Source organism: Lampetra fluviatilis, chromosome 5, assembly GCF_964198595.1.
Source record: "Lampetra fluviatilis chromosome 5, kcLamFluv1.1, whole genome shotgun sequence".
NCBI lineage: Eukaryota > Metazoa > Chordata > Hyperoartia > Petromyzontiformes > Petromyzontidae > Lampetra > Lampetra fluviatilis.
The window spans coordinates 2,563,980-2,586,658 of NC_136279.1; the positions used below are offsets into that span (position 1 = coordinate 2,563,980).

Below are 22,679 nucleotides of genomic sequence, written 5' to 3' on the forward strand. Positions count from 1 at the left end.
TTCCAAATGGAAATATGGTTTTGGGGGGGGGAGGCAGAGCTTTGTGACGTCATATTTGAGGGGGGGGGTCTGACTTTTTGTGACGCCGAGTGACGAGGGGGGGGTCTAAAATGGTCCAAAATCGCGTGACGTCATTTATGGACGGCCTCCAAGTGCGGTGGCATCTCTGCACGTCACGTTAACAAGAAAGGAACTACATAGCCATTTCAAGGGACTTAAAAAGGGCAACGTATTATGCACCTGTGCATATACAGCTTTTAATTACCGTATTAGCCAGATTATGAGTTGCTCTGGAAAGGAAGATGCACCCAAAATGTTGGGGTCGTTTTGGCTGTGTCGGGTGTTGGTGGGTTTAACGACACATTTATATTTACGTGATCTCACCCAAAAAAAAGACGACATCCCGGGAATTAAAGATGTAAGGGTACAAATACACGCACATAACGTTAGGAAATAAAGTGTGGACGCTGTGGAGAATACCGTGATATGATGAAAAGACGTCTTCCACAAGATAATTGCTTTAAAACAGGAGTCGGAACACACGCAAAATCCGGAGCCGCATGCGGCTCTTTAAAGACTGCTTCGTGGCTGTTATTTATTCAGGACCACCATCTCGTATTCACGTGAATTGCGGCTCTTGAAATATTGATGGGGTTTTTTTTCGAATTCGCAAACATGTGGCTCTTCTCGTTATTTTGGTTGCCAACCCTTACCCTAAAATGAGGAGAGATTTATTCTGGAAGATACTACTGAACGAGATGAAAATGTGTCTGAAGGAAGGTAATGTTTTACCGATATTACAAAACAGTTTTGTCACAAATAAGTGGCTACATATGGAACGATAAGTCGGATAATACGTTAACTGATGCATAATACCATTGGAACCTCCTTTGCCAGTAGCAAAATATGATAATTGTTTTTTTACCCTTTTATCTGGCAACAAAACTGACACCTTTTTTACAAGGAGTCATGTTTGCATTGACCACAATACCTGCGGCCGGAATGCAAACAAAAAACACAACTCTGATAATGTATGCACTGTCCTTGAAATTGATTGGTACACACCCGAGACTAGGCTCTCAGAAAAGCTGTCTCGGGTGTGTGCCAATCAATTTTAAGGACAGTGCATAAATTATCAGAGTTGTGTTTTTTGTTTGCATTCCGACCGCAGGTATTGTGGTCAATGCAAACATGACTCCTTGTAAAAACGGTGTCAGTTTTGTTGCCAGATAAAAGGGTAAAAAAAAAAATTATCATGATGCATAATACATTGCTCAAAATACGTTGTCAATTAATTAACCACTGTACATCTCCTACAATTAGAAAACCGAATGAACAATTAACAATTCCCCAAAATCAGAATGAGCTTGCATTGAATTACGGTGCAGTTTCATCAAAGCATATTACTCTACTTTATGAAGTAGTTTGACGTTTCTTATTGCACAATGTTACTTTGATTTTAGAATATTATATTATCAAACCTTAAACGTTCTACTTTGCTTCATCTCAGCCGTGTGAAACTGACCAAAGCGATTGCGTTGAGAGTGCGAGGCATGGGAATTAGGCGTAGGAGTGTTTGTCGTCCGATTGGTGCTCGAATGATAATAAAAAAATGACTAAATTGAAATATTACAAGATTGCGATTTTTACAACTATTAAGGGATTTAGACTCTGACTGGTATGGGAATAGTTATAATAGTTAGTTTATGGTTAGGAATAGACCTATGTTAAACACCGATTTTGGGAACTGACTGATTCCAAGATAGTTATTTTTCCGATAGGGAGTGATTTGGTTAAGATTGCATGCTGGGTTTCCAAAGGGCTTTCAATGTTCTCCATAACACTGACATTTTGCACCATTAAGCGTTTTGAAATAGCACACATTGGATTTGTGGAGTATAATATGTTACCATAGTGATAATGATTCTCTATGTTAAAGGCATAAAACCAATTGCCATGCGAGGAAAACCTCCATGATATGAAACAAAACACAATAACATCAAACAAATATATATTTTAAATTATTATTACAATCAGAATAATTTACAGCTCTTTGTTAATCCAGTGTTCACGAAGCCTCCCCCACGTCGTGTCGGTCATGGGGATTGTTTGACCATACTTCACCACGCTGGCTAGCGTGGGTTGGCAAACGGGGTGGGGTGCAGGACCAGTTCAGATATCACCACCGACGTTACCCGTGGCCAGAAATCGAACTCGGGTCGCCGGGTTGATAGCGCAGAGCGCTTGACCATTAGTGCCACCATCCCCTCCCCTGTTTTCGTTTAAGTAAATGTTAAATAAATAGTTCTCAAATGAATGCACTAAAGTTGCAAATTAAGATTTGGGGTTTGGTCTTCACTGTGATTGGCAGCACGCGACGTTAATCAATCTCGAGACGGCGGACGGGTTATCTCTTATGTCACGTGATTTTAAAAGGTGTGCATGCTTCCAACAGGTTCCATGAACATCTCTGATATATAATTTCGCATGAGATCAACAACGCCAAGTTTAACGGAACGTTGTGCGAAACCCAATCAATGTCGAAGTATTTGCAATACTGTGAACATTCTTTTGGAAATAAAACATTCCTTGCAATTAAAATGTTTATGTGCAAATCTCATTCTCTTGTACCGTACAGCTGGATGCCTACCTACCATTGACCTTAATAAACAAGTATTTGTGCTGCTACGGTACTGTATGAATCATCTGCAGTTGATGTGGCGCTAGAAACATTAATACAACCACAGTTATATAATCTTAAAGTGTTGGCAATGCTGCACAAATAAAAAGACAAAAACATTCATCAGTAACACTGTGCCCTTAAAGGCCAAAAAAGGAAGAGACGATGTTTTAGGGTAGTGTTCTTGATGAATGTGTTGAGTTTTTAATCTTAATTCAGGCATTATATGCTTTATTCTCTTTTTGCAGCATACAACAATTGTAAAGTAAAATAAAAATACAAGCAGTAACCATAAAAAGACTTACAAATTTCATGCTTTCAGAATTAAGTCTTTATTAACATAGAATTTACGGTTGCCCATCACATTTATGTGCAGGACTATAGCTTTTTGTTCCATAAACCTTTCAGATCTTAAAAATACTCTCGTTCCTATGCCAGGCGATGGCAGTCTGCGACCGATAAATCAACTGCTGGCGAAAAGCAGCAGTTTCTGTTGCAATGTTCGAGGGAATAATTTATGTGTTTGCAGAAGCTGGTTTCTGCTCACTAGAAAACAGCGTGAGGTACAGACAATATCTGATGCACACACTGCAAACAGAATGGCTCTGCAAGGAGGAAAGTTTTCCACTTTTCTCCAGCAGTACCGGATCGTGACATGTGATGCAACGTCTTGTTTCACAACAATAAAAAATATAATGATGTTTATTCTAGATTTGACGCTTTCGTGACTGCAAGGATTCATACTCTTAGTTTTAATAAAAAGTAAAATAATAATAAAATCACTTTTATTATTATTTATTTTTATTAATTGCATTTATTACCTACGTGACTTTACCGAAAAAACTAAGAGTACTAAGGATGTTTAGTTTCATATAGCATCGCTCAAGCAAATGTGCGTCTCACAATCGCTGATGAACGACAGAAAAGCTGGAAAGCAGCCAGGCAACGAGCCGGTACGAGCAATTTCCCAACCTCTGCAGACATCTAGATACGAATATGTTTTCAGTCAATTAATGTGAATGTTTATCCATGTGGGAGGAATCCAAAGCACCCAAAGAAAAGCCACGCGTGCGAGTGGGAAAATACTCCATCCGACACAGAAGGGACAGATCATATTTGTCCACACTGTGCTGTACCGCTTTCTCCTGGCGAGTGAGCGTATGGCACTCCGATATGAAAAGACTGCTGGATATGAAAGCCTCCCCACGCCTTGTCAGCCATGGGGGTTGTATGACCGTACTTACTGGACATCTATGAAAAAAAGCTTCACAAGCTCATCGGATTCCTCCAGGAGAGATACAGATTTTGGCTTCACCGCGCTGACCAAGACCAGTTATCATAGAATTCACAGCTGCTGCTGTTAGCCGTGGATGAGAATCAAACTCAGGTTACCGGCCGGGGCTCATATCACAGTGTGATAACCATTGCACAACCCCCAAAATAAAACACTCTTACGATACCTGTTTAAGATGCCATACTCTCTGCTCAGGTTACAGTGTGCGTCATCTTTATTTAACAAAGATGTGATAAAAACCTGTTTCAATAGAGGACCCACAGAAAAATTAATGACATTCAATATTTAAGTACTACACACATATACGTAGTAAACATTGTTTGCATCACGGATTAAATCATTGATATACAGTCCACGGTATTTCAGCGATGTTGCCACCACATGAGCGTTCGGTAACTTCTAAAGTATAAAAGCTGTCACGGCAAACGCGTTTACCAATAAACGCATCGCACAGCAACGGCGTGATCCAAAACGGTCGTCAGGCCCGGCTTGACGTCAGCCTCGCCACACGCCTGACAGCAGATTGACACTTGAGCAAGAGGTGGCAGTGTGTGCAGAGCTTTGTGGAGAGCAAATCCCCAATCACTGTGCTGTAGTGATGAGCCGTACTTTTTTTTATCTTACTGGAGCCAGCCGGCAAGGCAGAAATACAAAACATGAGCATTTGAGCCAGCGAAATCCCTCACCATATCCCCAAAACCTCTAGTATCTGAGAGGTCGTGGATGCCACGGTTGCAAGATGTTAACTACCTCGCTTGGTATACAGGAGGTTGTGGGTTCGATCCCGACCCTGTGACGCCCTCTAGATATTTGGAGCTTGCAAGTCTCTCTCCCCGTGGTCGTGTGGATTTTTCTCCGAAACGTCGTACTCAAAATTTTAAATGATGTTGATTCACTCTTCAACACATCGGTTGTCGGGTGGTGGAGGGTTATGACACCTTTATAAATAACGCGATCTAACCCAAAAAAAACCTTTAAAAAATGATTGGTCGCGAAAGCCTACGTGTTAAACTTTTCTCCGGGTGTTTGCTTCCAAATTTAGAATCAGGGTGCGTTTAGCGTATTTGGCTGCCATAGATTTCCACGCGATAAGCCACTTCGTTGAGCTATCATTTGTGGCAAGGTCGCTTCTGAAAGAGAGCTTTATAGCTTAGCGGGCCTTACCTGGTTAAAAAAGAAAAAGTATATTCGTGTTTTTGTTTGTTTTAGTTATTTTATTGAAGGTGGAGGGGACAGCAGCTCTTTGTACCAAATGCAGAGTCCCCGTTGGCTACTGCGGTGGTCATGTGCATGCTATGATGATAACAGCTCATAAGCATGCATCAGCACACTCTTCGCCTTCCCCTCACCACAGTGGCATAGATACACAGTGTTGCCCTTTGTGACACCAGCGATGATGAGGTGGCGGTTGTTTTGTCAGACAAACAACAACAGCCGCCTTTTCCAAATAAGTGGCGGTGATGTCAGTAATTTCTGCGATGACATTACTGAGGTTGGAGAAGCATCATCTTGGTGATGTTTTTCCTTTTCCCATAATTGTTTAGATATTATAATTACAAATAACAAAACACAATTGCACCACCAAATGTATTTGCTTAATTGGGAAACAAAAAAAAGAATTGTCGTGGTAGATTCTTACATTATTATAAGCCATAACATTTTTAAATGATGGTAAATATTATTTAAACACCCTGTGTGATAATTTTGAAGATATAACAATAGCACGGTTATAGCAGCAAAACTGTAAGACTATGTAAGTGGTGGTAATAGGAGGTGGCCACATGTCCCGGGGTCAGGGTACAGGGTTTAGGGTGACAACACAAACAACAACAACAACCGCCATTCACCACTAAGTTGCGGTGACGTCTCCACGGCACCTGTGCCATGCTAGGTGCACTTTGAGGCCACGTGAAGTGTCGAAGGCTCGCTGCTGGCAGGTCACGGGGCAGACCCAGGTGGTGCCATGGGTTGACTGACTGAGATGACTGGCAGATACACCACCTGTGCCAGGCTAGGTGCAGGAGGTCACGGGACAGACCCAGGTGGTGACATGGGTTGACTGAGATGACTGGCAGATGCACCACCTGTGCCAGGCGAGGTGCAGGAGGTCACGGGACAGACCCAGGTGGTGCAATGGGTTGACTGACTGAGATGACTGGCAGATGCACCACCTGTGCCAGGCGAGGTGCGGGAGGTCACGGGACAGACCCAGGTGGTGCCATGGGTTGACTGAGACGGCTGGCAGATGCACTCACTCCACCTGTGCCCCACACTAAGCACAAACAACAACAACGGACATCGATTCTCGCGCTTTGCATCGATTAATAAAATCGTTAGTCCACGTGTACTGGGATCACTTTGAATCGTGACGATCGCAGGAATCGCGGGAGTCGAATCGAATTCCCACCGCGGCGATTCTCCATCGCCACGTCCGAGAGCGACTGCCGATTTCCGTGGGCGTCATGAGAGCGGTACGTCCGTAGTGCCTCCCCTCTCTGTCTCTCTCCTTATCTCTCTCACTGCGGCTGTGCTTAACCCGCGGACGTCTTTGTATCTCTCCCTCCTCACCAAGGCGTCGGACGACGACACGGAGGACGTGGCTCTCGAGTTCGGCGACGACGATGAGGGGGCGCCTGGCCGGGCGAGGCGGCGCGTCGGGTGGGTTGCGCGCCCAGGCGAGACGGGGGGGCCCGAGGCGGGCTAGGCCGCGCGTGGGCTTTGCTCGCGCAGTTCGTGGCTTTACGTGGTGGATTTTAAAACTATATATTCTTAGAGACCAGGACCGTCAAACAACTCTCAACTTGAGCGAAGGCGCTCTATCAATGATAAATTAAAACTACAGGGTTGTGTAGCTTTTATTAAACAGTCTCGGAGGGGAACATCTTGCATATGACTGAATCCCACTTTGCATCGCATTAGAGTGCGTTTAGCGGTGTTAGAGACGTCTTATTAGACATTAAACAATCTAAAATATCACCAGCCATGGTCAATCCGCTGCTGGATTAAGACCTCCCCAAGCCACCGCCATCACTCACGATCCTGCGATGTCACAGCGCTTTTGCGCGTAGGTTGGCTACAATCGGTGGCTTAATGAGCTAATTGAACACTTCATAATATGCCTCAACTATTCACTATTGTATACAGTGCTGTAGTGTGGGTAGTGTTCACTTATGCAGTGGCCTTGGAGAAAGAGTTTCTCGCAGAGGATTGTCAAACAGTACTTTGTGATGTTGCAGTAGTTGTGGAGTTGTATGTATGAACAGTATGTTGAACTTCTTTCGCACCGTACGTTGGGACTTTTTAGAGAGGACCGCCACAGTGCTGATGTAGTGGAATGGTCAAAACATTTGTTTTTCCTTAGTTGTATTACAGACAGGGAATTCGTAAAGACGGGGACAGTTATTATTAACCCAGGGTTAGTTTTCTACCCTAACCCTATCGATGGTTTCCATGTGTTTCAGACACCCGTTGGCGACGTTTTTCCACCTATTTTTCCGTGTTTCTGCAATTATCTTTTACTTAATTTGCGAGTGGTTCATCGGCAGTTTCATTGCCAACTTTGTCATCATCATCTTATTTCTTTCCTTCGACTTCTGGACTGTGAAGGTACGAAATACATCTCGCATTTTGATTTGAAATTAAGATCTCTTTCTGTCAAAAAATAATGCAATATGTTGCATAACAAAACATAATTGTAAAATAATATATATTTCACTAGAATGTCACTGGAAGATTGATGGTGGGATTGCGTTGGTGGAACCAGATCGATGAAGATGGAAAGGGCCACTGGGTGTTTGAAGCCAGAAAGGTTTGGTCGCATTTAACATAACCTCAAAACCAGCATTTATACGGCAGCTTTCTTATTTAATAGAGGTTTTGAGCCTTATACTTGGTTCTTTGGGTATAGTCACGTAGAAGGGAAATAATAAAATAGTAAAAATATCAAACAATATTATTTCCCTTCTACGTGACTTTACCGAAAGAACCAAGAATATGAATCCCTGCAGTCACGAAAGCTTTGAATCAAAGTTTTGAGTCTTGTTAAAAATGTCTTGTTATTGTTCATGGTCAGGATTTGATCTTTGAATGTTATGGGTTCACTGGATGGCACATTTTGAGCTCTACCTAAATTGTACATGCCTCATTTACATCATAGTTTGAAGTACACAAGTTGTCATGATGCCCAATGGGAGATGTGTGGGTGTGGAGGAAGGCCAATGTTCGTATTTCAAATATATATTTATTTTAAATATAGACATTGCATTCCATTTTTACATGAACCAAATATTAAGGAATTGATAATCACATAATTAACATGTTCAATGGAAGGGCCACACCTTTTAATTTAGTTTTACACTTTCATGTCGCTGTCCAGTATTTAAATAAGTGAATTGTTTCATTAGGGCCGTTATTTAGTTTGGACGAGTTTCTCAAAACTATACGCTAGCCAATTGCGTAAAACATATGTTTTGTCACTTGTTTTCACATGAAAAGATATGTAGGTGTCAAATGCAGACTGAAATACAGTGTCCATAAAGTTATAATCATATATCGAGTAATTAAATTAAACAGCAGTTTAAATTGCTTGGTTGAACGTTGGGGTTCTGTTGAAAGATAAAGTGTATGATGAAAAACCAAAAGAGCTTGAATATTCAGCAGCATTTAAAACGATTACACATGACATGTTGGCGAACAACTGCAGGAACAGCTGGGACTCATCTCCATGGGATGCTGTGATTAATGCCATAGCAGACATGTGGAGGTTTAAAGAGATGAAACTGATCATAATATATTGACACTACCAGGTGTGTGTGTAGTGTTATTAACCTCGCTTAATCTGCGAATTCTAATCGTTTAATAATGGATGACACCTTTATTTACACTGACTGAGATGGCTGGCAGATGCACCACCTGAGGTATGAAGCAATGTTTGGTTAAAAGTTTAATAATGTTTCGTACCTCGTGTTATTTTTTTCAGGCGTCTTCACGAAACAAACTTAACTCGACAGAAGCAGAAGCCAGAATATTTTGGTTGGGCCTGATCATCACTCCTCTCATCTGGTCCATATTCTTCTTCAGCACACTCTTTTCTCTAAAGCTGAGGTGGATGGTAAGGGTAATGGCTGCATGTTACAAGTTTTACATATACATGCTTTTAAAACAGTGGTGCACTGTCCATACTGAAAATATGGATTTTCAAGTAAAGTTGTGTACAAAAGTTAGCTTTTTACGGTGATGTCTAATACATTCGCATACATTTTATATTTTGTAGATGTATGCCTTGTATTAGTACATAATATATGCAAATATTTACTGATAAAAATACATTCTTACACCCACAGTATCAACAGAAACGAGTGATAGTTACTGTTGAAACTACAGAAAAAGTGAGAAAATACAAACGGGGTTGTAAAAACATTACAAAAAAATAATACATTAACAAAAAAAATTCCAGATCCTGAATTGTGACAGTTAATCACATTGTCAGTTGGGTAAATCATAATTTAGGCGTTGGGTGTTAGGAATGGTTAGAAGCATAAAATGGTTAGAAATATTAAATGTTCTTGTAAAGTAACAAAAACAGGTCACTGCATGTACTTAGAGACATGTGCCTGTGAAAAGTATGTCCCCTGTGCTCTGTTGAGCAAAAATATGGGTCAGCATCTTTACGGGAACATGCATGTTTCATAAGCAATGTATACATTAGTTTTGCATTATTTTTATGCACACGATCATGGCTTGCACGTCTGTTTTTATAGGCATTGGTGATACTTGGAGTGGTCCTACAGGGAGCCAACTTGTATGGCTATGTGCGCTGTAAACTTGGAGGCAAGCGCAATTTGACCACCTTAGCTTCTACATACCTAGGCCAGCAATTTCTACAAAGGGTAAGTCTTGAGATATTTCTCCATCTGCACCTTACAGAGCTACTGAAGCATTTATTAATTATATATGCTTCACTTTTAATACAAAAAAGTATCACACCGACTCCCATAGTAATGTCAGCCCAAATACAGTTGACCCTTTACATTCGTGGGTTTTCTGATTGTGCTTTTCAGTATTTCACGACAAGTTTATCGTCATGGATATTTTAAATTCAAGGGGTTGTATTTTAATTGTTCGCGGCCGTATCTCGCGACTACCCGACAAGAAGTATGTGACGCGTGGGAGCGGCGTGGATCGCTGGAGCGTGATAATTGCCTTGCCCACGCGACGTCACTCTAACCTCTGTCTGCCTCTCTTGACACATTTTATATTCTTTGATATTTGCGCTCTTAACCCTTTCACGTTCCGATGACGTACGTATATGTGTACGTACGTATGTGTACGTCATAGTTTTTTCTTCCGATTCCCTTCCAATGACGTACGCTTGCATCATCAACACGAAACCGGAAGTACAAATAAAATAACTTGCGATACCAAGGTTCCCACAAAGCCAAGCAGGAGGGTATGTGGCACAGTTTGGCGCCAGTTATCATAGTGCGGTTGTGTCGCTACAGTTCTCTGCGGTGAGTACAATGTCGTTAAAAACAAAGGCGCTACTTCTCTCTTAAAGAATATTAATGCTGAGCCGCTTGTGCGTTGTGAGATCAGAGGTGAACGAGACACCCACCCTTCAACTTGCAGTGGTCTCAGAATGGGAAAGGGTTAAATGTTTATATTAATCATGATTAAAGGTAAGTTAAATAAGAATAATACTATACAATATATGTATTAATTGATAGATAATACAGTTTGTATGTTTAAACCTAGTATATGTTAATGCCGCCTAACCCTATTCTCCTCAAGCTTTATTTATTAATCACGGATTTCATATTTTCAAGGAACGTGTCCCCGTGAGTATTAAGGGTGCGTACTGTATTGTATAAATAAACATGTTCAAAAATAACTTAGCTTTTCTGTTGTTAAGAAGCTCTCAATGTTAAGAAAAATTACCTTTACCGAGGCTTCGATTAATAGACTTAAATATCCTGCAGGCATTGGCTTTAGTTGCGTTAACACTGTTGATAAAGCACTAATTGTAAGTCGAGGGCGAGGGGTGATGGTGGAAGGGTGGTCGCTTTCGGCTATATTTGTCTCATTCGAGTTTAATTAGGCTTCAAAGTGTGACTAATTGGCAAGGTGTTAAGGAGGTTAGCTGTGGGCTTGGTGTGACAGTTTAACGAACGCTGCCATATGGTTGGTAGGCCTACACAGTAGGTGTTCGCAAATACCTGCTGTGGAGGATGTACAGAGGCGCGCTGCTGGATGGTATTTTAAAAGTCTGCCTCATCTCTTTCATGGGCACTCGAGGGGGATGAAACGAGGGGGTGATTAGGTGCCACGACTCGGGCACATGCGGAGCTCCAATATTTATATATTCATGTTTATCTTGTGGCACACACGGTTTATGGAAATGCTGCACCTCCGAAAAAACGCGGCTGCTTTGGCCGCCGTGTTAATGGGTGCAGCAGTGTTAGTGCCGTTGTCATCTTGGGTGAGTGAGGCTCCTTGTTATTACCCTGCTGTAATTGATAGAATCAAATGTAAAATTAGTCGATTGATTGTCCCGGTGCTTACTGGTTCACTCCAGTCTCACTGGGCCATCGTTCAGTCACCCCTTATGCTTCTATCACCAAATACACAACCGTTGTAACTGACCGACGTTCGGGACCCGTGCTCGACCACCATATTGTAGGGACACGTTCATCTTATACTGGTAGGAACCTCCTGGTTACACCAGCCCACAGGGGATTATTGTGTCCGTCCGTCGTGCATCCAAAAATGGGAGGGGTGGGGAGGGTGGGGAGGGGCTGGGTGGGGAGGGTGGGGCTGGGTGGGGGGGTGGGGAGGGTGTGGCTGGGTGGGGAGGGGCTGGGTGTGGCTGGGTGGGGGGTGGGAGGGGTGGGGCTGGGTGGGGAGGGGCTGGTCACCCCGTGGTGCCCTTATAAAACTCAAAGTTTAACCTATTCACGCCGGCTTGTGCCCGCCCTCGCATTCGGCCATATTTGCGGAATACACCAGGCCGCCATTGACCGAGCAACCCAACGTTCCTACCAGCTCCCTCCGCAGGAATGTATTTTCCTCAAAATGCTCGACTTGGGAACGCATTCCCAATAGCTCCCTCCCCAAGTCCCTGTAAAGCCTTGTTCAATTCAAGAAACTCTGACTCTTACTTCATCATCCATGCCTTTAATTACTGATCACATTGCATTATGCGCCCTTCAGATTATTGTGAGGAATTCGTATGCCTTTAATTGAGCTTTCACGCACCCCCATCAATTCTCTAAACTCCTCCATTAGGACAATCACATCCAGCCATCAGTTTTCAGCTTTAAATATCTTCTGAACAGATCGAAATGTTCTTTTGTTCCATCTGGCATAATTGAATTTCTGGGGGTTACTTTGGATTTTGGACTGGAATATGTCTTACTTCCAGAGGTTAAGGTGTAAGACTCATCAAGACAGAGTTGTGGAGTTTGAATAAGATGTGCAAAATGAAAAATTTTCTTTAAGAAAAGCTGCTAGGTCTTGAAAAACACCGAAGGTGGCACACTCTTTCTGACTGCACATAAGATATTTACGATGAAATATCAATGTTCTTAGAATGACAGCCTCCATGACGGCAGTATTGAAAAACCAATGTTCTGAATACGGATACTTCTGTGGCCCATACAGATTACATGGTACAGAGTGATGACGAGCAGTTGTGAATACCAAATAAGCACCATGACCCATTTATGTCACTACAAAAGTGCAACAGGCCACTGAAGGTGAAAAAAAAATCAATGAAAGGTGTTGGGCATGCCTCGCGGACTGCAACATCATGCATCAAAATGTTCCGGTTACTTAAATTTTTTTTTCAAAAAACGAAGCTCGTGGGTGTTTGGCAGCGATGTGTGCTGTCAACATTGATGAATGAGGTGTCAAGATAGTCTTCAAAGGCCAACAGTGCAGGCAGAAGTTTACATCGCCCTTCATTGAAATTCTGCCGGTTAGAAGTTTATCCAGTCTACATAGTTGACAGCGCTTGGTGCTGAAATTGAAAGAAATCCATTGAGCAAAGCTTGAAATCTTTTTACTCCCATCCTAGTTCTTTTTAGTGGTTCTAACCCCCAAATGCAAGTCAAACTGGACAACTTCACTCCATTTCCGTGGGGTCTGGTCCCTGGTGGTTGAAGTGCTACTTCAGTCATGCTAAAACCATGGAGTCATACGTGCTGCAGTTCATAGAGCCCCTGTGAACCTTCCTCTTGCTATTAGTTCTATGAAGCCTATACATTCCGCTGACATGGTCCTTCTCTTGAGGCCCCCAAATGAAAATAGACAGCCCATAAGTGAGAGAAAATTTATGCATGATGTTTTACAACACGCTAGATGGCAAGAATCCTTAAAAATCAAAGGAGGAGGATGAAGATGCTTATTCCTCAGCACATTACACGAGACAAATTAACTAAAGATTTATTCCTTAATTTTGGGAACCATTGAATGGTTGTCAGCCCTCCTCCACCCCCATTAAAGAATCAATTTGTGTAGAGGAATAGATGAGGTTTGTTGTGTAGTCTATGCAGCACAATGGATTTACCTTCTGCAAAGACCCGTACACGTGTTCCTTATTTCTCTTGTGTTTGTCAGGTGAACAAGAGCCACTGACAAAAAAGTTTTATCAGCAAAAAAGTGCAGCGGCACTTGAGACAAGATGGTGATTTAATGCCCCTTTGATTTTATCATCTTAAGAATAGAATGAATGTGGCGGTGAACAAAAGCGGTCCTTAGATATTTTTGACATATCTAGTTGTACGTGCGCATTAGAAAATTTGAAAACATGCCCAGTTTCCCAAAGCGCAAAACTTCAATGCAGAATATGCAGCTAAGCGAAATCCCCCCCCCCCATATCTCTGCCTCGGTGGGCAAATATGCCCTCGCCCATTGCAGATGAGTGGTAAGTTGCGCATATGTGCTAGTCGTGTAGAGATTGTCGACAAGGAGGAATGTTGAGCCCTTGAATGTCCATCGCTGATACACGATGCTTGAGGTATTGTTGTAAAGCACTCCTATCTTTTTAAGGATCACATCCCAGTAGAGGATATCAGAATTTAAATAAAGATCGTAACCATCATTCATGTTGGAATATTACCTGGATGTAACACCACAGGCTTTTAAATTACATTCGTATTACCTACATGTTGTATTACCACACCCACTGGATGACATTCTTTTGCTGAGCAGTTAGTTCATTTGGGTCTGTGCTGAATATGCTTTCACAAGCTGGGACGGTCCAAATAAAGTGCAAAATAATTGCAAATGGTGTTCATATACAGCAGTTGGTTACCATAGTGAGTCCGTAACACATTCCTGCGGAGGGAGCTGGTAGGAACATTGGGTTGCTCAGTCAATGGCCAGGGTCAACGACGGCGTGGTGTATTCCACAAATATGGCCGACTGTGAGGGCGGGCACAAGCCGGCGTGAGTAGGTTAAACGTTGAGGTTTATAAGGGCACCACGGGGTGACCAGCCCCTCCCCACCCAGCTCCACCCCTCCCACCCCCCACCCAGCCCCACCCTCCCCAACCTCCCCACCCTCCCCTCTCCACCCAGCCCTACCCCTCCCATTTTTTGATGCACGACAGACGGACACAATAATCCCCTGTGGGCTGGTGGAACCAAGAGGTTCCTACCAGTAAAATTAAGTATCTGGTTTAATTGTGGGTGGTGGCTCAGATCACTACAATTTCAGTGATGCAAACTCGATATTTTGATATGGGCACATGTCCCTTATGAGCCCCACCCAGTTGTATCTGATTAATTCTTAGGGTTCTACTGTTATCAAGATCGGAAAACATGAACATGTTCACTCCAACAATGGCATATACTGCTTTTATCTGCATCTAATTGTAACTGGACATTGAAGTCAATAAGTATAGGAATTTCTGTGAAAATCATGCAATCATTTTTTAAATTGTGTTGCTTGGCTTCTTCAAATGTGTTGCAGCCTGGAGCATTCAAGGCTGACTCTTACTTCAGTGGTGGAAAAAGCTGGTAGTGCATCTGTATTCACACCAGCATATCAAGGTCAAGAGATCAACACGGCCATTGCCGTTTGCCACCAAACCTCGGCTTGCCAGTAATATTAGTAAATTTGATGAGGGCTGAGACAGCGCAAATAGAATTACCCTTCACTGTTGGTTAGACCATGATTAGTGGTTTTTGCCTGTGTGCGCATGTGTACGTGATCTTGTACGTACGTTAAAATCGATCACATTTGTGTGCACGCGTGTGCTGTTGTCCAAATATGGGCACACTAAATTTACACGAGACGAAAGGTGAGAGATTTTGACACAACCCATCAGCCCCACGGCCTTACAGGAGTATGTATGTGCACTAGATATAAAGGATTACGCTACAAAAACAATTGCCGCTGCCAAACTCCCATTTGACGAGATGACTGTACTTTACAGTCTTAATGGACGGAACACCGAAAACAAACATCCGAGTGCTTACCTTAAATCCAGTTATCTGTGGAAAATTACAGATAACTGACGGGATTTCAGCGGACAGTTTTTCTTATTTTGAGATGGAATTTAAGGTATTTTACCCCATCTAATTGAGGCTGTAGATACCCAAAGACAATGCCGAGTCTGCAAGCAAAGATTGTATTGCACTGGGCTATTTTGTGAAGAAAGTGCATGGTGTGCAGGTGCTGTGTTGCACAGTTCACCGGACATCATAGAAAACAGAAACATCTTGCAGATTAGTTTTTATCCTGGAAAATAATATCTACTGGCCAAGTTGGCCTTGAGAAAAAGTGGTATTGCTCAATTGGCTTACTTGGCAAAAATGCTTCTGAACTTTTTGATCTTAAAAATGGATAACACCTTGTCTCTTCGCGACCTTCCTCATATCTCTAAATTCGCAGATAATTGGAAGTACTTATCGGTGGATAACGAGATGTTATCCACACGCTTTATAACAGCCTGTCACGAATAAATAACGGTTTCGCTAATTCGGATATGGATGGCAAGGGTTTAATGATGATTTACAACTTTAATGAGTGCGGCTTTAACGTTACAGCTTATTCGACGAGCTACGCATGAGAGGAGGCGCCTCGTGTTTTGAATCGATCAGCACATTTTTTGTCAATGGGAAATATTTAATTATATTCCAAATGTGATTGCTTTTTGCGCACAGCCATAATGCTGCGTTGTTAAAAGTAATTGTAAATCTGTAGGTTTTGGGAAGTAAACTAAATGACGGTGTATTCTAAGCATATTGATTAGTTGAGTAATAAAAAAAACGTAATAGTGTGTAGTTATGCAAATTTCTGGGTGTGCTTTGTTTTTCGCTTTAAAGATGGCTGCTGTTGGCGAGTTAGAATCCGAATATTTATTTGCACTGGTCCAGTAGGGGTGGGTAGATGTCCAGTAGGGGTGGGTAACAACGTTACGGCAAGAAACAGTACAAAAACATAGTAATGCAAAGTACAAGAAAGGTAAACAAATCGCCAAAACACAAATAAAACTAAACAATCCCCATCCTACTAGACAAAGCGCACTCAGGTATTAACTTATTGATCAAAAGCGACCTGGCCGCAAATGATGGCTTAACAAAGTGGCTTATGTGGACATTTATAGCAGCAAAATAATCTAAATAGCTTTAACGCACGTTTCTAAATGTGGAGGGAAAAACCGGAGGACCCGGAGAAAAAACTTCCATGTGACCATGAGATGAACGTGCACACTCCAAATCTATAGACGCCAGGGTTGGGATTAGGGGTCGGCACGGTTTGGCTCAAACCACCAAACCGCGGTTTGAACCGAACCAAATCGGTTTGGTTTGGCTCTGTTTGAACTGGTTCGGTTTGGTTTGGGGCTACGAAAACCGACTCGGTTTGGCTCGGACAGGGTGGAACCGGCTCAAACTAGTTTGGTTCAAGCCAACTTAAGAGGTTTGGTTTAGCTTAGTTTGGTTTGGTTTTGGTTTGGTTTGGTTCAGTCGTCGCTGGTTTGGTTTGGATTGCTCAATTTGAAACCAGTTTGAGTCGGTTCAAACCGTGCCGACCCCTAGTTGGGATTGAACCCCCCCCCCCCAACCTCCTGCATACCAGACGAGGAAGATGACATCTCACCACCATGGCACCCCTGAAATCGGGGCAGGATTTTCTGACGTTTGCTGGCAACTTGCACGGTCACATGAAGCTGCTTGTATTATAATAGTTGTTTTGCTTCTTCGGACCAATTAAATAAACGTGAATGTGATCACTACAATTCAGTATTGCCGAATTCTCATGTGTTGCTTTACCCCAAAGTAAGACGCAGCATGAAAGTAAAAATGTGGCCATGTGATCGTACTGTGATGTACAAACTAAAACGGTACATTCACACCATTATCACCCGGTTACTGTCACGTGAGATTTTATTTTCCTTATCCAATTTGGAATGCCTCCTTTCATTGAGAAGTCGCGCTAATTGTTGTGGTATACCACCTGGTAATTAGATGAGAAAGTAGATGGTGACTTCACTGCTCCCTCGTGTTATGGAAATGTGGCTGAATAAGCTGCACGTCTAAAATTAACTTCTGTGCAGGAAATATATTCATTGAAAAAAAAACTGGTTATATGGTTGCCTTTTTATTTTCTTTTTTTAAATAAATAGTATTACGGCTAGAAAAGCATGGCAATTCATTTAATGAGCTGAACTGTAGTATGAATGTAGTGTTATATTTTTAACAATCTAATCGTGGCGGGGCTTTGACATGTACGAGGATGAGTCACGTTTCTCGGTTTAAATTCAGCAGCAAAATCTCGCTGTGGAACGTCTTAAACACATGGACTTACCTCCATGGGGATAACACGTTTGATGTATATTATTAAAAGACTTGTCTTGAACGTGTGCCTTTTCAATTATTTAAAAAGCGCATGCCATTTCACAAATCGTTTGCGTATGAGTTGTTTGACCATACTTCACCACACCGGTTAGTGTGGGTTGGTGAAGAGAGGCACTCCAGCTTCAGATAGTGCTTACCGTTGATGATAGCTGTGGCCAAGAATGGAACTCTTGTTTGGTTTAGAGCACAATATGCTAACCACTGCATCACCGCTCCATTACTCAACCACATGATTTAACGTGGGATTTTCAGTGATAGGGCAAAGAAGTTGTAGAACATTTGCCGATTGCTGTAAGAGGGTCGTGATTCGAGTCCAGCGGCTGCCTTGGTTCATGCTGCGAGTATGTAAAAAAATGTACCTTTTATTGGTACTGATATATTACATCGCGTTGGTAAAATTAAAATATATGCCATCTTCAGTGGTTTTATGGATCCCATGATGTCATCTAAAAAAAAGAGGCGTGTGTGCCGGCGTTATGGTCCAATTTTTTTTATATTTGCAAAGGACTACATTTGGTAAAACTGCATAGCAACATTGTCCCCTCCTGGCAGTGTATGCTCAAATGTATAAACAAAACACCTCTGAAATCCTTTGTGCTGTAAAACTGGTGCAAATAGCTTGTATACTAATTATTTAGTTTTGTATTGACGTATATATCTTTTATATGTTATAAGTACATACATTTTTTTCTTCACTATATTGACTATTACACTAACCTTGACATGGGCAAGGCTTCATGCCGCGGTGGATTGACAAAGGACTGCAAATTATTAGTACAGTAATCTTTAGGAACTCAAGGCCTGAAACCATTGCATACCTTGACATTTTTTTGGAAGAATGCATCGTCATTCATAAAAGCACATCAGGTGACGTGCAAGGTCAACTTGCTCATTGCAATGAGCGCCTAAAGGTCAGAAATCCAATCAAGGAAAAGGCTAAAAGCAGATGGCGATATGGTAAGCCAGGGCTTTGAAGGGGTGCCGTTGGCTGCAACAGCTAAGAAATGCAGAGAGTAGTGCTGACAAGGAGAAGTGACTGCTGTTATCAGTAACAGGCCCATTCTTCCTTTACGTTAACCATGCATCGGGTTAATACGAGGCCCTGCAATGTTCACGTCATACACTCGCAATTAACTATTAGTGGCCCACCGCCTCTCCCAACTATTGCCACTCGGTCCGATCTGTTTCCCTACCGTCCTCCATCGGTCCACGTGTATTTCCCTGCACATTCACAGGCAAGCAGAGAGTCTCTTGCTAAATGTGGAGTGGAGCTCTCCCACCACATCCAGTCGTTGAAGATGGTGTAGCCGAGCTTCCCGATAGCGGATGCCTTGTCATCCTCTCCAGATGTCGCTGCTGGATTTAGAGCGAGCCGGATGCAGTGTCCTCTTTTATCCAGACGAGACCGCTGTCGAATGGGAAAATAGCCTCTTCACTCCACGTGTGGCGAGGCGAACAGGCATGGCATGTGGGCAGCAGGTTGCATTGAATGCTGGAGCAGCATTCCCGTTCTGTTCAAACCCAGGCAGATGGCTGCCAGTTTTTTTAACTTGAAACTACGGCGAGCTTCAATGGGAAGTTACCTCCCACCCGATTAACTTCTCCAAGTGATCTTCATTTGCTGTCGAATAAAATATAATTGAATACATGGTCCATCGCTGAAAGGGAAAGTTGCGGGTCTGATTATATGGTTGGTGAAAGGACAAATTCAAGCGGTGTTTCGTGGAAATGGCTTTCCACGATCTGGGTATTTAGCAGGTTTTTTTTTCTCTTAAAAACCTGCCAAATTTGTTTATGGCAACACAAGAATAGGGCCATCAATATTTGTGTACTTACAGAAACACAAAGCACTGACCTTTTTCACAGGTGGGAGAGATATAGGTCAGGGTGATATCAATGTTGTGCGTGTCATGAGCACCATGGTGGTACTTGACCTTACGTAAAATCAGCAAGGTTATGGTCCAAGCGCGTATAGACGACGCATCGAATAAAACAGATTCTTACACTTGCGGCACACGCATCCGATTGTGCTTGTGAGAATCAAATAAATAGGTGAACGGGGCAAAGAAAACTATCCAAAGGAAAAAATATATAATTAGGGCATAAATAGCAAACGCCACAACACCAGCGGCTGAAGAATTCTCAACGGTAACCGGAGCAGTGGTCGCTCCGGCCATTAGCTTGTCTTACGCGAGGGAGGTTATTCACAACAAATCTGTCCTCGGGTGGATTTAACTCCGCACGGCTATTTGTTTGCAAAACAGGCCAATTCTTTTCATCGCCGTCTTCCTGCCAGATTTTTTTCTCGCCAGAGGGGGGAACTTGCTGGAAAAATAACTGCCTCTGATGATTCACCCCCTCCTCCTCCTCCCCAAAGTGATTCAATGAATCTTCACGATTACATTCGGGAATAGGTTCGCTCGTGCTCTCGTTTCGATGGACGTTGCTGCGAAATGTTTGTACATTGAGGTGGTAAGAGGCATCTTTATAACTCGTGAAACAATGGCAATTATTTACCAAGGAAAACCTCCTTATGACTTTTTTTTAAGGAAGGTTCTTCATTGGGATGTTTGGTCAGTCACATTTACAAGTATCAGGCTGAGAGACTCAAAGACCCGCACAGGTGGAGTCAAGCAACAGACAATCCAGTGGAGTGGATCAAATCCATCCGTGCTGTATTGCTATTAGGCACCTCACATCCTCGCCGCTGCCTCACCTGTAACACCTGGTATGCACCGATGGTCCCCAAACCCAAACACCAACCAGTGTTGAATCCCCCTCTCCTCAGCTTCTGAGATCGGATGAGGCTGGGCAGTCATTGTGATGTGGTCATGAGCTCAGTTGTACCTTTAAGTTGATGACGCTTTGCTCAATGTTGCTGTATGTACTCTTTTAGTCGGCTCAAGTTGGCTATGAAGTATTTATGATTCAGAATATTGATTAAATGGCGTTGCTTTCATTACGTGACAACCCAATTACGCTCCTGTAGCAACTGAAAACACGTAAAAAAATCATGGAATATGTATTTTCTCATTAAATAAAGTAATTGAAGTATCATAAAGAGACATTGCGAAAACACCCCCATACTAATTCATCTAAATTATGTTCCTGGTAAATTACCTGCAATTTGCTCCACGCTTAATAACAGAACTGTTGCAATTCTTCATCGAACAATAATTTTCCTTCACTCACTTCAGAATGTGAAATGACAACAAACTCTGTGCTGTGTTACAGGCGTTTGGGAAGACGGCGGACCCAAATGCTGAGAAGTGACACAAGGTGGCCGCACGGTGATTGTGGGAGAATGGTTTGGTGTTACTTGGTGATTGTGGGAGAATGGTGTGGTGTTGCTTTGGGCTTACGAGGGGTCTTGATACTGTGGCTGGCAGCTCCAGTGCTTTGTAAACGTGGGTGTATATTTACGGGTTCAACTGTGGGCATTTCCATAGCTTCATGTAAAGGTGCACTTTAACTTTGTAGAAGCTGTTAAATACATCGACAACTTTAATCAATAAACGCTGTAAGGAATCATCTTTAATCGGAGCGCATTATAAGATAGCAAATTGACTCGATCACAACGTTGGTGTGACAGAATTTCCTTCTGATTTTTATTTAATTGAAACTTAAAACAGATCTGCAAAAATCTGTGGTAATTTAGCAGTTAATCCATGCACCAAATATTGGTGGAATCGCTATATATACCGACACATCAATCGGGTCTCATCCTACGAATCGTGCAATGAACACTTTTTCACAAACACTTGTGAGAACTTCAATTTTTTTTTCTCATTTGTATTAAAGCCGGGAATCTTGGTGCATTAAAATTTAACATATACCACTTGTCAATCATTTAGAATATTCCGGGGTTTTTTTCTTCTCTTGAATAGAAATGCAATGAGCTACTCAAAATGTATTTGCTTTTTTCTCGTAAATTAAACACGTCAAGATGGGGGCTCTAATCTCCTGGTTGGATTAATAACAATGAAGTGCCATTGACGCAATTTAGAGGTGATACATTCCGAGGGGAAGTATATTATGTTTATTGTTAATGTTTAGGTGCAGGACCATGCTGTTTTTTAAAAATTAAATCAAGAGGTACATTACATTATTTGCATTGTATGTAATTTTCAGAAATATCATACTGGCATATCACAGGTTTATTTTCTCTGTAAGTATCCTGTAGAACTCGCCTAGCAGACGTGAACATCAAACACTCGCTTGTGAAACGGCTCAGATTTTGAGAGCCCAAGGTTTTTGGTTTGTTCACCCCCACATATCATTACCTGACCAAGTTGAGATGTGCTTGTTGTTGGCTTAGGAAAACGAAAAAATCTTAACATGTATTTTGAAACTGCGACTGCAGAATCAGAAATAATTTATTGCATCTATGCAACAATTTTTCAAAGACGTGACGATTATAAAATAAACATTTGCATTCTTGTAATTTTGGAATGTTACCATTTGCAATAAACACATTTTCTGTGAGGGGAAAAAAAATCCACGTGTCTTCAACAGCAGCTATCACTGGCTTCGCACACGGTGCAGAGTTCTTGCTTCAGTCGTTATTCATTTTGATGGATGTGCAATATTCCTGAATCTCTGAAAAACAAGACGATAAAAAAGTATTGTCATGCGTTGAGGTTGCACAACACTCAATTATGACATGTGTTCATAACAATGTCCATCGCACCTCTGGTGTTTGTTATTATTTGCTTAATGTTTGGATAAGTACGGCTTTAATATGCTCCAAAAATGTACCAAAGACTTACTCTCATGGCTAATCAACCGAGTATAGAATTAACTTATTCCATCTGTGTTTGGATAATGCAAGTATCCGTCTAG

At 42.1% G+C, this 22,679-nt stretch overlaps 2 protein-coding genes across 4 annotated transcripts in view; one reads left to right on the forward strand and one right to left on the reverse strand.

Moving 5' to 3' along the window:
- NUBP1 (NUBP iron-sulfur cluster assembly factor 1, cytosolic) overlaps positions 1-22,679 on the reverse strand; it is a 73,088-nt gene that overhangs the window by 283 nt on the left and 50,126 nt on the right. The window contains exon 11 of one of the 2 annotated variants that reach the window (XM_078856402.1): positions 22,300-22,436. The exons of the other annotated variant lie outside the window; for it this stretch is intronic. Within the exon in view, the coding sequence (XP_078712528.1) occupies positions 22,393-22,436 (44 nt within the window). The 3' untranslated portion in view covers positions 22,300-22,392. Of the gene's footprint in view, positions 1-22,299; positions 22,437-22,679 lie in introns of those variants that run through there. 2 annotated transcript variants of the gene reach the window in all.
- Positions 6,303-21,371, forward strand: LOC144932398 (Golgi apparatus membrane protein TVP23 homolog B-like). 2 transcript variants are annotated; one of them, XM_078856406.1, is made up of 7 exons: positions 6,303-6,445; positions 6,547-6,632; positions 7,436-7,580; positions 7,693-7,782; positions 8,953-9,084; positions 9,734-9,862; positions 14,947-18,087. In XM_078856406.1, the coding sequence occupies exons 1-7, from the start codon at positions 6,437-6,439 to the stop codon at positions 14,995-14,997; spliced, it is 642 nt and encodes a 213-aa protein (XP_078712532.1). In that variant the 5' UTR covers positions 6,303-6,436; the 3' UTR covers positions 14,998-18,087. The 2 variants fall into 2 exon arrangements, with proteins under 2 accessions (XP_078712532.1, XP_078712533.1); XM_078856407.1 differs by lacking the exon at positions 14,947-18,087 and adding an exon at positions 21,072-21,371 and having other exon boundaries at positions 6,314-6,445.

Bases quoted from the DNA above. Each gene is read 5' to 3' on its own strand.
- LOC144932398 (XM_078856406.1), top strand. The intron at 7,581-7,692 runs GTACGAAATACA...ATATTTCACTAG, and splicing joins TCGACTTCTGGACTGTGAAG to AATGTCACTGGAAGATTGAT. The intron at 9,085-9,733 runs GTAAGGGTAATG...CTGTTTTTATAG, and splicing joins CTCTAAAGCTGAGGTGGATG to GCATTGGTGATACTTGGAGT.